The sequence below is a fragment of the Gopherus flavomarginatus genome, chromosome 2 (genome assembly GCF_025201925.1).
Source record: "Gopherus flavomarginatus isolate rGopFla2 chromosome 2, rGopFla2.mat.asm, whole genome shotgun sequence".
Classification (NCBI taxonomy): domain Eukaryota; kingdom Metazoa; phylum Chordata; order Testudines; family Testudinidae; genus Gopherus; species Gopherus flavomarginatus.
This window is the reverse complement of record NC_066618.1, coordinates 250,034,461-250,048,931: the sequence shown is the minus strand read 5'-3', so window position 1 is coordinate 250,048,931 and position 14,471 is coordinate 250,034,461. Positions and strand designations below refer to the sequence as shown.

At 39.3% G+C, this 14,471-nt stretch overlaps 1 protein-coding gene across 1 annotated transcript in view; it reads left to right on the top strand.

Annotated features, from left to right (window-relative positions):
* The first annotated feature begins 8,881 nt into the window (after positions 1–8,881).
* Positions 8,882–14,471, top strand: part of LOC127045312 (uncharacterized) — a 521,338-nt gene continuing 515,748 nt past the window's right edge. The window contains exon 1 of the mRNA XM_050941320.1: positions 8,882–9,801. Within this exon, the coding sequence (XP_050797277.1) occupies positions 8,902–9,651 (750 nt within the window). The 5' untranslated portion in view covers positions 8,882–8,901 and the 3' untranslated portion in view covers positions 9,652–9,801. The remainder of the gene's footprint in view (positions 9,802–14,471) is intronic.

Genomic DNA, 14,471 nt, shown 5'->3' with positions numbered 1-14,471 from the left:
ATTCTATTAATTTCATTAATGTAAGTGATGCAATGCAAATCCACAACTGATGGCTAAGCTCTTAGAAATCATCTACTATGTTCTGCTCTCAACATCTATTGGATTCAATGTAAGGAGGACTGAGAATATCATACAGTCAAGTTCTCATCTTGCTCCCTAGTCATTCTTGTTCACAACAGATTTTATGAGCTATTGACACATGTTCACATGTAATTATTCTTTTCTGAATTAACTTGGGTTGGCCTTGAGATTGGCAAGCTAAAGAATGCCATTTAAACTACATCCTAGTGAAGATGTTACAGAAGGGCAAATGATGCACAGTTCACATAGGAGCAGAAGCAAAATCCATCACATTTTACTACCTCTTTTAAAACATACTGCGATATTTACAACACTCCACTTGGCTTGGAGCATGACCAAAAATTAAGTAAAAGGAAAAATAATAATTTTGGTCATTCTCCAAGTCAAATTACATTAGTAGAGTGCTGTTAATACTGCACTGCATTTTAAAAGAGGTAGTTAAAATGTGAAGGCTTTAGCTTCTGCTCTTCTCTGAGCTATGCACCCTCTGCCCTTCTGTAACATCATGGTTAGGAAGTACTGTAACTGCTCACTTTTGGCCTGCCAACCTCAGCTCCAGTTATAGTTCGCTGAGAAAAAGGAAATTCGAGCAAGTGTTAAGCGGTCATAAAATGTGTTATTAAAAAATGAGCTATGAACAACATGGCTTAATTATATAGGTCAGTCCTCTTGTTTGCAGGGGTGGCTCTAGGTATTTTGCTGCCCCAAGCACGGCAGGCAGGCTGCCTTCGATGGCTTGCCTGCGAGAGGTCCCTGGTCCCGCAGATTCAGCAGCATGGCTGCGGGAGGTCCGCTGAAGCCACGAGACCAGCGGACCCTCAGCAGGCATGCCACCAAAGTCAGCCTGCCTGCTGCCCTCGCGGTGACCGGCAGAGCACCCCCGTGGCTTGCCACCCCAGGCACGCATTTGGCGTGCCGGTGCCTGGAGCCACCCCTGCTTGTTTGAATCCTCTGTAACAGTACTTCTCAACCAGGAGGGTGTACCAGAAATGTATTACAGATGGAGAAATAAAACAAAAGCTTCTGACTGGTAGAACCCACCAGGAACTGGGCAGGGGTGGGACAAAGCACATTTCTTCATCAGCACTCCTGACCTGTGCTCTGCATAGGGTGTGGAGAGGGGAAAGAGCTCAGATCAGGTAGAGGAGAATTCAAGATGCTGACTTCGATCAATAAAGCCTTTTATAATTTGGGTCCTTTATATTTTACAGACCATGGGCCTCATCTATCTCCCCAGAAAGATCTGTGGTGAAACATTTATTACCGTAAGTGGGACAGCATCAGGTTCTACCTCTGTCTGGTTTAACTTGTCAGTTGATAGGAGCCAGGATGCTTGAGGTGATGGTCTCTAGATTCATTCCCCTAAGAGTGAGGCAGGGCATTCTTAGTGGCGGGCTCTCAGCTCCCAGTTTGTTGAGCTTCAGAACATGTAAGGCCTATCAATTTATCATACTTTTCCTTAGGGCTATTTTCAGTGGATGGTTTGTGATTGGGAGTTATTTATTACTTTTTAACATTGTATCAATTGATTAATGTATACATGTAGATTTTATATCCCTCTGCACTTACACTTACAGATAAGTGCATATTTATACATTGGAAAAATAAAATAGATATCTATACCATTTGTTCAAGAAGCATACTGATATTGGTTTGTTCTCATTGTGAGCATGGATGATTTCTCGTAATGATTTTATGTATTCAGCTTTGTTAAGCTTAGTGAAATGTCTAATGTGCGCATGGGTCAGGATGAATCTGAAAATTAATGTTTCCATGCTACAGTTTGAGCTTATATTAGAAAAATTAGAAAAGATGCACAACTTTGACATAAACATTTCTTTACTTCATCTCTAAAAATGTGTTCATTATACAGTAGTTTTGAGTTTCATAAAAATGTGCTTAGATTTATGGAAATTGTCCAGGCTAGTATTAAAATATGGTCTACTCCAAAGTAAAAATATTGGATTATATACAATTTCAATGTGATTTGAAATACAAATTCCATCATCCTGTTATGAAATACTTTATACACAAAAGGAAGCTAATATCTAGATAGGGCTCTCTACACTTTAATTTGTGATAATGTTTGACTTCAGACTTTATAACACTTATCAAGTGGTGGCAGAAAACACATCTGTAGCTATAAATTAGTACTCATTTGTCAGCTGCATTTTCTCCTAACCCTGTCAGGTACCAAAATCAATGGTTGTTCACAGCACTCAGAATCTCAGAGGAGGAGGTAAGTATGATTATATATATATATATACACACACACCTACCTATCCAGGGGTTTCATATACACACACACACACACACACACACGCACACTTACCTATCCAGGGATTTCATATTCAGTCAGTGTATATACAGGATTAGGCCTACTGTGAAAAAAAAACAAGATGTCTCCACAGCATATAAATGCACACCAGGGCTGATGGGATCATGTTTGTTATTGGGTGAAATCCTGGCTCAGTTGATGTCAATGGCAACACTCAATGGAGCAAGGATTTCACCTCTTATTTTAGAACCAGGCTTCCTAGAGCTCTCCCCACCTGAATCTGCTCTACTTCTCTGTTCATGGTGCACTATGGGAAAACTATCAGAGGGGTAGCCATGTTAGTCTGGATCTGTAAAAAGTAACAAAGAGTCCTATGGCACCTTATAGACTAATAGACGTATTGGAGCATAAGCTTTTGTGGGTGAATACCCACGTTGTCAGATGTGCTTCAAAGTAATTGTGTGCCTCAGACGTCACTTAATATACTAGTCACATTATACATTTAAAACCCCCCCACACATTTAACTTTCTATTCTTTGGGATGCCTGGCCTCTTTTCAAACTATGTAAATGAGTACATAAAAGGAAGCAATGACTATTCACGGGGATGGGATGGAGGGGGAAGAGAAACACCCTCGTACTTCCCTTCCTGCTCTTATTTCCTGAAATGAGAGGCCACTGCATAACTACAGCAAACATTGGCCTGGATGTCAGGTAACAAATATTCTCATGAGATTTGCAATACTTGATGGTTTTGAAATGACTTTCATTATGATCTTGTATACTTCATTTAACCACTCAGTGCCCCAGTTTCCCATGGGGCTAATAATATTTCCCTACCAGAAGGAATATTATGAGGTTTAAATAGTGTTCGCGAATTACTTTGAAAGTCTTGGCTAAAAGTTACTATATACTGTACGTATTATTAGTAATCTCACCATATCACTAAACACTCCATTTCTGTTTTTGAAAGGTATTTGATAACAGTATTCCTACCTTGCAGGTATTTCCTTTGACAGTTATAGTGAAAAGCAAATCAGGGATGTTATCACAGACAGAAAATACACTGACTGTTTTTCTGATAGGGTAGATCCGCAGATGGTGTAAATCAGTGCAAATCCAATTACTTCAAAGAACCTATGTCAGTTTACTCCAGCTGGAGAGCTGATCCATCTTATTTTGTGTGAGTGTGTGTGGTATGGGTATGCACACACACAGATGGGCTCACAGTCTGCCTCTTTTTCAAAAATCTCTGAAAGAAATTAATTGGAAAGCAACAGGACAGCATCAGCATGGATTGCGATCTAGTACTACCTTAAACCATCTTCCACCTAGAAAATTAGTGTGGCTCGATGAAATATTAATAACATTCCCTTGTTCTTTTTAGAATGTGACCTATATAGAGCAAGTATTTTCTCTGGATTTGTACTAAGGACAAGAAAGAGTTACAAACAAACAAGAAAAGCCCTCAGTCAATGCAAGCAGGAGTGATAGTGATTCGTTACTTGTCATCAATGAGAACCTGCTTTGTTTTGATTAGACTGTTTTGCAGACTAAAGTAGGGCAATGACATACAATAAATTATGAAAAATGTACATGTAACGTATATATTTAAAGTCTAGTACAGCCTTAGTGTGGTGTGGTTTTATTTTAGTTTTCCCTTTTGGATTCAAAGTGTTGAAGCTGGTATCTTTTCTTTCGCTAGCAAAAATGTTTGTAATCTCTGCATATATATTTTTACTGTTACACATGTGAGCACGCTATGGAAAGCATTATATATAATTAAGATAAATGATACAGCATGACAATTCTGAGCAACTAATGTTTTTCTTAAATGTTCATTAAATAAAATTCAGTCTTTTGATTTTAAGAATTCTGTCCATAGCTAAAACAATGGATTTAATAATTCAGTGGAAAAATAATTAAAATGACTGGCACTTACAGACTACCTTTCCTTCAAAGATCACTGTTCATTTGTTCTTCGTTGTTTCTGCTCTGCTAGTAGAAGGGAGCACCCAAATACAGGTTCTGGTAGAGCTGGTCACAATCTTCCTGTGTTAGGAGCCTGCTACAGTAACCATTGCAATGAATGGAAAGATCCCTACTGATTTTTACCGGATGCTGGACCAAGCCATGATATTGACATTGTTCTATTATATAATTGTATATGGATGCCTTTCTTATCTTGGGGAATCAAGCCAAATATGAATATTTTGGGGAAACCTATGTACTAGGGTATGTCTATACTACTCGCTGGATCGGCAGGTAGCAATCGATCTATTGGGGATCGATTATCGCATCTACACTACACGTGATAAAATTTATCCCTGATCACTCTCCCATTAACTGCTGAACTCCAGCAGTGTGAGAGGTGGAAGCAAAGTTGACGGGGGAGCCGCGGCCTTTGATCCAGCGCCACGAAGACATGAAGTAAGTAATTTTAATTCAATCTAAGATACGTCGACTTCAGCTATGAGAATAGCGTAGCTGAAGTTGCATATCTTAGATCGATCCCTCCCACCCAGTGTAGACCAGCCCTAGAGTCTAATATCTATGTCTGTTTTTCAAGCTCAATTATCTTCCCAGATAAGCAAGGGGGTCCCTGCTCCAGACACAGTCAGACATTTTACTAGGTAGGCAATGGCCCTTCAAATTGTTCCATCATTTTGAAGATTTTCTTTCCCATAAGACTTCTTTCCTAGGTGGTCTTCCATGTTTAGACTTCAGACAAGCCAGCTTTAAATTGCGTGTTTGCTTTTCACACAGGGAAGCAAGGAGAAACTCTTTCACAGTTAAGTCACTCTTACGATTGCAGTCTAAGGGCCAGACCCTCAGCCCTGTCATCGGAAACCAATAGAGCTATGCTGATTACACTACCTAAGACCCTAGCCTGGCAATGATCCTTATTGCTAGAATCCATTCTGAACTGTGAAGATACATTTCAGGCTCTCTCCTTTGAAGCACCTCCTCCCTCTAGATAAATAGATATATATTTTGCAGACTGCAGCTCTGTGAGACACTAATAAAGACATATTGGCTATGTCGATAGTCAGCAGTCTTGCTCTGTATTATTCTATCTTTAGTTTAACCATTGTAATGCTAATAAAATGTACAATATAAGTAAATAAAGTTCTATGAATATTAACAATAATTCTTTATCACATACAATACTTGCTGCTCAAATGAATAGTATAATTGCACATTATCCTTCCCATAAATAGGAGTGTTTAGCTATCTCTTAACTTTCCAACAAGCAGGGTTCAAGTCAGCAGGTTAGATGCCATAAAATATCAGCATTAGTAATGATCTCACAGCAGCTGAAAATTTGTAGCATGCACAGATAATGATTCCAGCTAATCAGAACAACAAAGACAGCCCTTTTCTGTCAGGCTCAGGAACAAATATCTCTTCTGTTCACCTTTTCCCCACCCTTTGTAAATAGCCCAACAACAACAAAAGAGCTCTCTCTTGCTAACTCTTAACATTTCTTTTAAATTGACAATAAACAGACATTTTTTCTCTTATGATTCAAAGCCATTAGGTACATTAGAAAACTCCAGTGAATAAGCTATTAAAAAAGACCCCTCTGTAATATGCGTACCTTTTAGTTCCACTTTTAGTGCATTTTTATCTCGATGGTGACTGATCACTTTCAAAAAAGATTCCTTGTTGTTAATAGCTCAGCTAAGCTTTAGCCAACTAAATTCCAAAAGTCAAAACAGACAACCTGCTAGGATAAGTTTCAGTGATCTAAGAACATGCAACAATGCCTGGAGGCACACACTTCTGTGTGCTGCTGGCCAGAAAGATGGCTCCTTACCTAGCCCGTGGTATGTTTAAGCATATAAAAATTAGGCCTAACACAAGTGTATCCAAGATCTGGGCATGCACACATTTTAGTCATTAAATTTTCAAGAAATGTGCTACTTAGCCATACACACAGGGAAGCATTGCTATGCTCCAAATGTGAGAGTAACATATACAAATGAACCACTAACTTATGCTAGTGACTGCTGCACACCCAACCTTGGTCAGTGCTAAAATATTCCAGACAAAGGAGGACTCCAGTAGTATCTGCAATGGTCCTCCCTTCTTTTGCCCCAGTTCTCATGTCTGCCTCATTTCTCGGATCCACATCAGGCCAAATAGATATGATATTACTTCTTGTCCCTTTCCACCTCCTCCCAGACCCACATTTTCACCCTGTTCTTATGCCAAAACCCTATGTGACACCATGAACCAAACAACAAGGACTCAGTCTTCAGTTGCTCCAGTATCCTGCTCAACCCAGTTAAGGGAAGAAGAGGCAAAGTTTGACATATTTCTCTCTCACCTAATCTTGAGTTTAGTTGAGGCCAAACTGGTGTAAGTTAAGACAAAGTGCTTTAAAGTATAGGCTTAATATGATTCTTTTGCCATAGTGGAAGTATAAAGAAACCTTAGCAGTGACCAGCTCTAGTCACAAAGCTTGTCATTTCTCCAGACAATCGCAAACGAAGTCTCAGCTGGTGTGTGTTTTGAGTAGGAGTGGCTTACTGATACAGCAGGCTGTGCAGCAATGACTGGAAACTTTCTTTCCTTGTGACTCTGGGTCACACCTGCCAAAACTACTCTTAAATCACAGTCATGCAAAAAGAGCCTGAATTCACTGTGCTCTGTTCTGAAAATAGATGACATTCACTTGTCCATAAAGACACGTCTTCCCATTTGCAAGAAATAATACTATGGTATAAACATATCTAGTCCTGCCCTTTGGAAAGCATATGTGCATGTATTACCTGCTTGTGCCACAGGATGTACACAAAGGAGTTTAGTCTTATACATATAAAAACAGATCTTATCTTGGAAAACACCCTGTCTACAACAATAATACCATTTACATTCTTTGATAACAGAAATTTTAAATCTATACCAAATTTTAATAACACATTATGGAAGGATAAGAAGATAACTATGGGCCTCCTCTCTACCCTCACCACCCCGAAAAGCAACAAAAACACTCCTCCCCACCAAAAAAACTGCCAAAAGTTTTAAAATATACATGGATCCATTTCCTCTGAAAGGCTGACCTGTTGTGCCTGCTAAGCCTGCCTCCTGTTTTGTCTGTATCTTTTCCCTCTCACTGATATTATACATCCCTTTTTTCCAGTGAAAACCTTAGGCAAAAGCTGGATATCAGGTTTCAGAGCAACATCATGGATGGAGTGAATTCACCTGCAATTAGTAGCCAGCTGGTCAGAAGATGTGTGCACTGCAGGAGTTCATCCCTTTGAGTTAACTACGCATAGATGATGCGTTCTGGGAGTCAACACCAGGGTAATTTCAGACAGAAGGGCTGTGCCTGAAGGAGTGAAATCCTGTTGAAGTCAATGGCAAAATTTCCACTAACTTCAGAAGGGCCAGGAGTTCGCTTCAAGACTTCACTGTTAGGAACACAATCTGTAGGCAGAGGGTGAGTAATGTACCAGCTCCTTGTTTTCAGCAGAAGGAAGGGAAGGAGAGCTGGGAAGCCCAGTGAAAAGGGGATAGTGTTCAATGAAAGAGAAGGAAGAAAGGAAATGGGAATAGATGAGAGTTCATTTTTCCCCCACTTAGTGTGAGCTCCACAAATATTCATATGAGGCCAGTGTTTAGGGCACAGCTTACCTCTTCTGCCCTGCCAAGTGCTTTTCATGTTTTAAGTCTTTTGTTAAAAAAAAAGTTTCACAAAGCTTTTCAGCTTTTTAAATCTTCAGTTGCATCTTTGATGTTTGCACCTATATGTTTAATTGATTTATGGTGTACTGTATGTTGCTATATTTTTTTAGGACGTCTTTTCTTCTATATGTGCATATAATATCTGGTAATCTTAATGAAACTCCTGAAATGTATTAATGATGATGTTGAATACCCCACTGACCTGACACAAAGTTGGGGACCTACAAAGTAGACAAGATTGAACTCAGATGAGTGGCATAACGCTATTCTGGAACAGAGATAAGATTCTCCCAGGAAAATGTATAGTTTGAGGCATTTTAGCCTCAGGTCCAATTACACTGCTCTACAGCCAAAATGCTTCTGAAATAAATGTAGTCCAACTTTACTAATTCTGGGTCACTGAGAACGAAAATGATGCTTAAAATTGTTGATTGGCTCTAGTTTTCAAGATATGCTATTGGGTCAGTATATACGACCCTTGACTTGGAAATGGCAGATGATAAGTGAGTTATAAAGGGAAGGGATCTCAATTTAAACCAGAAATGACTAAAATACATCTTTGACTGGATCTATGAATAAATCTATGACTGGGTTTGGACAGTACTTGCTTTTTAGGCTAAACAATGAATGATGCAATCTGAAGCTGGTATTGCGTCATACATGATATGAATTGCATCATGTTCTTCTTAGAAGTCATGGATGATGCAATCATAACGAAGCTTACATCACTCTGCTGAACAAATTGCCCTATATCAGCTCTAGAAATCATACAGTTTTGTGCTCTCTTATTTGTCAGTGTTTGATTTTGCAAAGGGACACATTTCTGTTTAGCCAAAGTGAGCAGAGATGCCTCGTACTTGTGTGAACAGTGCAGATAACTTCTGCTATGTTTGTGGTGAAGTGACTTTTGCATCACAAAAGTGCACTATAACCACTATGGTTAAGAAAGCCTACCACCTTTATTTTGGCTGCAAAATTGGAGATCAGGACAAGAGGTGGGCCCCACACATATGCTGCAACACTTGTGCAACAAATCTTCACCAGTGGTTGAACAGGACAAGGAAATCTATGCCTTTTGCAGTGCCAATGATTTGGAGAGAGCCAACAGATCAGACCAGCAATTGTTACTTCTGCATGGTGCCTCCAGTTGGGAAAGGTGTGTCAAAGAAGAAAAAGTGGATTGTGCATTATCCAAACATTCCATCAGCTATACGCCCAGTACCCCACGGAGAAGGACTGCTGATTCCTGATGCACCAGAATCATTCTCACTTGAGTCAGACGAGGAAGAGGAAGAGGATGAAACTTCTGGTCCTGAACCATCAATGTCACAGGACCCACATTTTCTCCCATCCTCCTCCTCTGAACCACACCTCATAACACAAGGTGAACTGAATGACCTTGTCAGGGATTTGGAACTACCCAAGAGTAAGGCAGAGCTGTTGGGCTCCAGACTACAGCAGTGGAATCTCCTGGCAGGCTATCAGGGCAAATGGAACCCATCAATGCTTGCAGACTATTGCTGGACAGTGACAAGAGATGCTCCATTTAATGAATACAAGAGACAAGCCAAGAAGCGCCGAGTAGACACTGACTAGGACTAAACTATGTACATAATAGTTTTTTGCCTTTTGTTTCATAATAAATTTTATTTATATAACCCTTTTGCTGATTTTTAAAGTGTTACATAAACAGGACAGGTGAAATATTATCATGTAAAGCAACCATAAACACATGAAAAGACCTAAGTTTACAATTCATGATTAAAACTCTACTATCTACACAATATACATAGACATCAAATGTAAAAACTTAAATATCTTAGAAACAGTAGCCAATCAATTGTTTTAATTGTCATATTTGAATTCAGCACATCAAAATACATAATAAATAGCACATTTTATCTCTGAAGCAGACGACTTCTCAAAAATTGTAGACCAGTGTTATCTGAATCTTGTGTAGCTTGTGTGAAGGTGATTAAATAGTAATAAATAATCCCGAGAAAGGTATCTTCATCGAATTTCAAAATACTACATTCTCAAAAGACATCACAATTATTTAAAGCTTCTTATTCATCCATTAGGCAACCTGATATGTTTTCATATATAAAAAGGCAACTTATGTCAGTTTCCAGTGGAATTAATAAACACTTCAGGCAAGGGAACAACTGTGGCATACAAATATTGTTATTTCGGATGCTGAAGAGTTCAGACAGACTACCAAAGTGCTAAATCTCTAGTCAAAACATGCGCCTTCAAAGGATGGAATTTTGTTGAACACAGGACCCTTACTGAGAATAATATAACCACGCATTTGACAAAGATGAATCATTTTGACCACCAGTGATAAGGATTTTGTATTTCACACAAATATCTGTTATTTGAATTTGATACCATGCCCACCAAACACTACAGACATTAGAAAAAAGAATAGCTATCAGACATCATTAACTCCTAGAGCACATATGCATGGCAAATCCTCAGCTTCTTATGCTTGGTACAGGTAAGGAGATAGCACCGAAGTAAAGTGGGTTCATGTTACCTTTCTTATCCTCCCAATCCTGAAGTTGGATAGGAGCCATCATGGCCCCCAAAATAATATGGAGACACCTAAATAGTGAACTTGCAAACCCAGTTGAGAATAGTGTGTATTTGAAATAAGGTAAAATGAGTTTTCCAAGCTCTAATTCTAACTGTTAGCTAGACTGTGTGTAAAATTGAGGGGATGGGGATGGAGGGAGGAGGTGAGAGAACAATGTATAGGAAAATTTGTGACTTTATAGTGCTATAAAGTATTCACAATCCTATATTATGAAATTCCTATATTGACTAGTAATGAGCACAAAAAGCACAAACCAAGAGAATATGGAGTTACCCATGATATATTCTTAAATGGTGGAGCAATGGTACAGAGACAGATTGCCTTTTTCTTTTTATTTAGTTTTTACAATAGCCCAGAAGAATACAGTGTGATCAAGTCAGGACACTGCAATACTGATATTAATCAAAAAGAAAGGAGACATCAATTATCTCAAGGCCTTTTGCAGATGTTACACATGGTTTTCACAAAAGTGCTGCTGACCAGACTGCAGGGACCTCTGGACTTCGATGAGCCATTAGAGCAGGCAGGATTCATAACTAATTTCTCAAAAGTGGATCAAACTGCAGACAGTGAATTATATACTGCCAAAAATAATAAGGAAGAGAAGAACAACATGGATAATAGAGGAAACTGTAGTGAATTAGCTTGAAGAATGTGAAGAAGTTGAAGTGGCAAGTGTCTGCCTATATCCCAAGATAAGGTTAAAAAAAGTATAGGGCTAGAGGAACTTATTCTTGAAACTCAAGTATTGAAGGCTCATCTGAAGAGGAGAATTATCTTGTGAAAAATGATCCAGAGGCACAAAAAACTAGGATAAGGCTACACCCAGCACCAGAATTATAACGATCAAAAGCCCTAATTTGAACGTACCATTTGAGAATAATTTTAGTTCTACTGGAGCCACTGTGATTGGCCAATAGCCTGAGCTTGACATTTGCTATGTGTTGACATAAGTGTTGTGGCTGCTCAGTATCTCTCAGGAGCAGAATATCTACCACTAATGAAAAGAAACCCACATTCTTAAAAAAATGGACATTGAATTATACATACTGCATTTTACTAAAGGTCTGGGCAGCCCTTTCTCATACAATTAACGGCTAGTCTACACTAGAAGTGCTAAAGCAGCTGTGCTGCTGTAGTGTGTCTGGTGAAGATGATCTATGTTGATAATAATAATTTGAGATATACTTATCTCAGAGCTGGAAGGGATCCTGAAAGGTCATTGAGTCTAGTCCCCTGCCTTCACTAGCAGGACCAAGTACTGATTTTACCCCAGATTCCTGGGTGGCCTCCTTGAGGATTGAACTCAATGCTGGGTTTAGCAGGCCAATGCTTAAACCACCAAGCTATCCCTCCCCCTATATTGACATAATTACTCCACTTCTGCAAGAGGTGGAAGCCATGTCGACAGTTAGGTCATTGTAACTTGTGTCGCTCAGGGGGGTGGCTTTTTCACACCCCTGAGTGATGTAAGTTATATTGACATAAGTGGTAGTGTAGACCTGCCCTATGTCTCATGGACACAGCACCACTTGTAACACTTACACAATCAAGCCGTTCATCAGTTACAGTTCTAGGACTTGAAACATACTGGTCAAGATTTGCAAAAATAAGGGTCAGACTCTCTTGCTGTGGTCTCTCTTGTCCTCAGTGGGACTGCTCCACTTCACACCAGCAGGGAATGTGCCTCTGGCAGCCTAAAGGTATCCTAAATCCATAGCTCGTCACCTAAGTAAATGGTCTGACTTTCCAAAGGACCAATGAGGTCAATGTGAACTGCAGGCTGCTCAGCACTTTTAAAAGTCAGACTGCTTATTTAAATGACTAAACATGGGTTTAGGACACCTACTTTAGGCTTCTATTTTTGAAAACCTTAGCCTACTCATTGCTTTCTAAAAATACTGGTTTCAATGGGATTAATGGTTGTTTTCAATATTGATTGGAAGGGGACAATTCATGTGAGAAAAGGCTCATCAGGGCAAGAAAAGGTTGCATCATCGGGCCAAAAAGAAAATAATAAAAGACTAATGCAGCTGGAGGTTTCGGAGTAGACTTAGCGGAACACATGAAAAAAGAGAAGAGAGAAATGATACATAAATGGAAGCTGGTTTTGAAGATGTTTCATTAATAAGTGATTCCGTTTGAGTGAATTCATTTTGGCTTGCTATTAAATTTATTATATTTGCTTTATGTGGTCTATTATTTTATCTGGAGTCAGCCTTATCGAGTTTCATATTAGTAATGAAACCACCCCAGAAACATGAGAACCAGTTCAGATGTTTTGGTCCCAGACTCAAATCAAACCTGAATAAATGATTTTACAGTGCATTTAAAAAACTATTACCTATTCTTCCTGCATCTCACTCTGGCTGAACAGATCCCCATCTCTGGTTGGAAGAAGGACACTACTTGCAGTGTGTTTTCTCTGGTTATATCTACACTGCAGATGGGAGCGAGCTTCCCAGCTTAGGTAGACAGACTTGCACTAGTGGGGCTCATGCTAGTGCACTAAAAATAGCTGTGTTTATGTTGTGGCAGTGGCATGGGCTAGCCGCCCATACTCTGACCAAGGTGGTAGGATGGGCTTCAGCTCAGATGACTAGCCTGAGCTTCTGCCTGTGCCACAACAGCCACACTGCTTTTTTTAGCAACGTAGCTTGCACCTAGCTGCATTGTAGACATATCTTTATGTCTTCTTGCAGGCCTGTTGGCTCTCACTTCTTGGGCAGTCTTCACTCCTTCCTGAGGACTTCATCTTTAAAGTTTAGGGTCACCTTTTATCCGAGGCTCAGCCTTGGAAAGAGTTAACAATTCTTACCCAGGTTGGAACCAGGTAGGGCCTGTTCCCTAATAATCACTTTCCCCATTGTCTTCTCAAGACTCTTCTGTGTCAAGGTTTTGCCTTTCCTATGGGTTCTTTTAACAACCCCTTTGTTATAACTTTAAGCATTCAGGCAGAATAATGTTACACAGATAACCTGAGAGGCATATCATTTGTAAAGAGTACTACATATAACTCCCTTATTCTGCACACCAATACATTTAGTTTTTTTTTTTTTAAAAATTTTTTCAGGTTCATCCTTAGCTGGAAAGTGTTAAGATTCTGCTTATGAGAGAGGTTAGTCCTCTGAGATTTGCAAATACAGTTTTGCATAGCCAAGAGATTTAGATTAATCAGATAACATTAGAATGCATCTTATAGTTGAGGGGTGTTACCCATACCAAATCAGTCTTCTCAGCTTTTTTGAAGTCCGTGCATTACCATTTCTTTTAAAATTCACTTAGTTAGGAGTACATGCTGCAATCAGTCTTTTCCTGTTAGTTAAAATACACATAATTAGAAAGTGAAAGATATTTGCCAGCTGCCAGATGTGCTATTTGCCTTATACAATATATACAACTTCCACTGGAGTGAAGAGGATAGGACAATTCTTTTCTTTTCCGAACATTCATTTTTTAGAGTTTTGAAAACAGTTGTCGTCATCATGATGATCATCTCAGGGGTTGCAGGAACATAGAGTCCTTTGTCCCCTTATTCATCGCATTGTTATTCAAAACCTTCTTTGCTGTTGTTGCCAAAGCAGTCGCATAAAGGATTGCTCCTGTGAAGGATTAGCAATGGTGGGCTGTGAAAAATTGCATTGCTTTGCATGCTGCCTATACCAAGGAAAAGCAATGCATGCAACCACATGAGATAGAACAGTTGGCCATGTCATCAGAATTAGAAACCAAGCTCCTTTTAACTGTAAATGTGGTTAAAAATGTGAGATATAAATTAAGCATGATATTTTAATTTTGTTTCTGATTTGAAATGCAC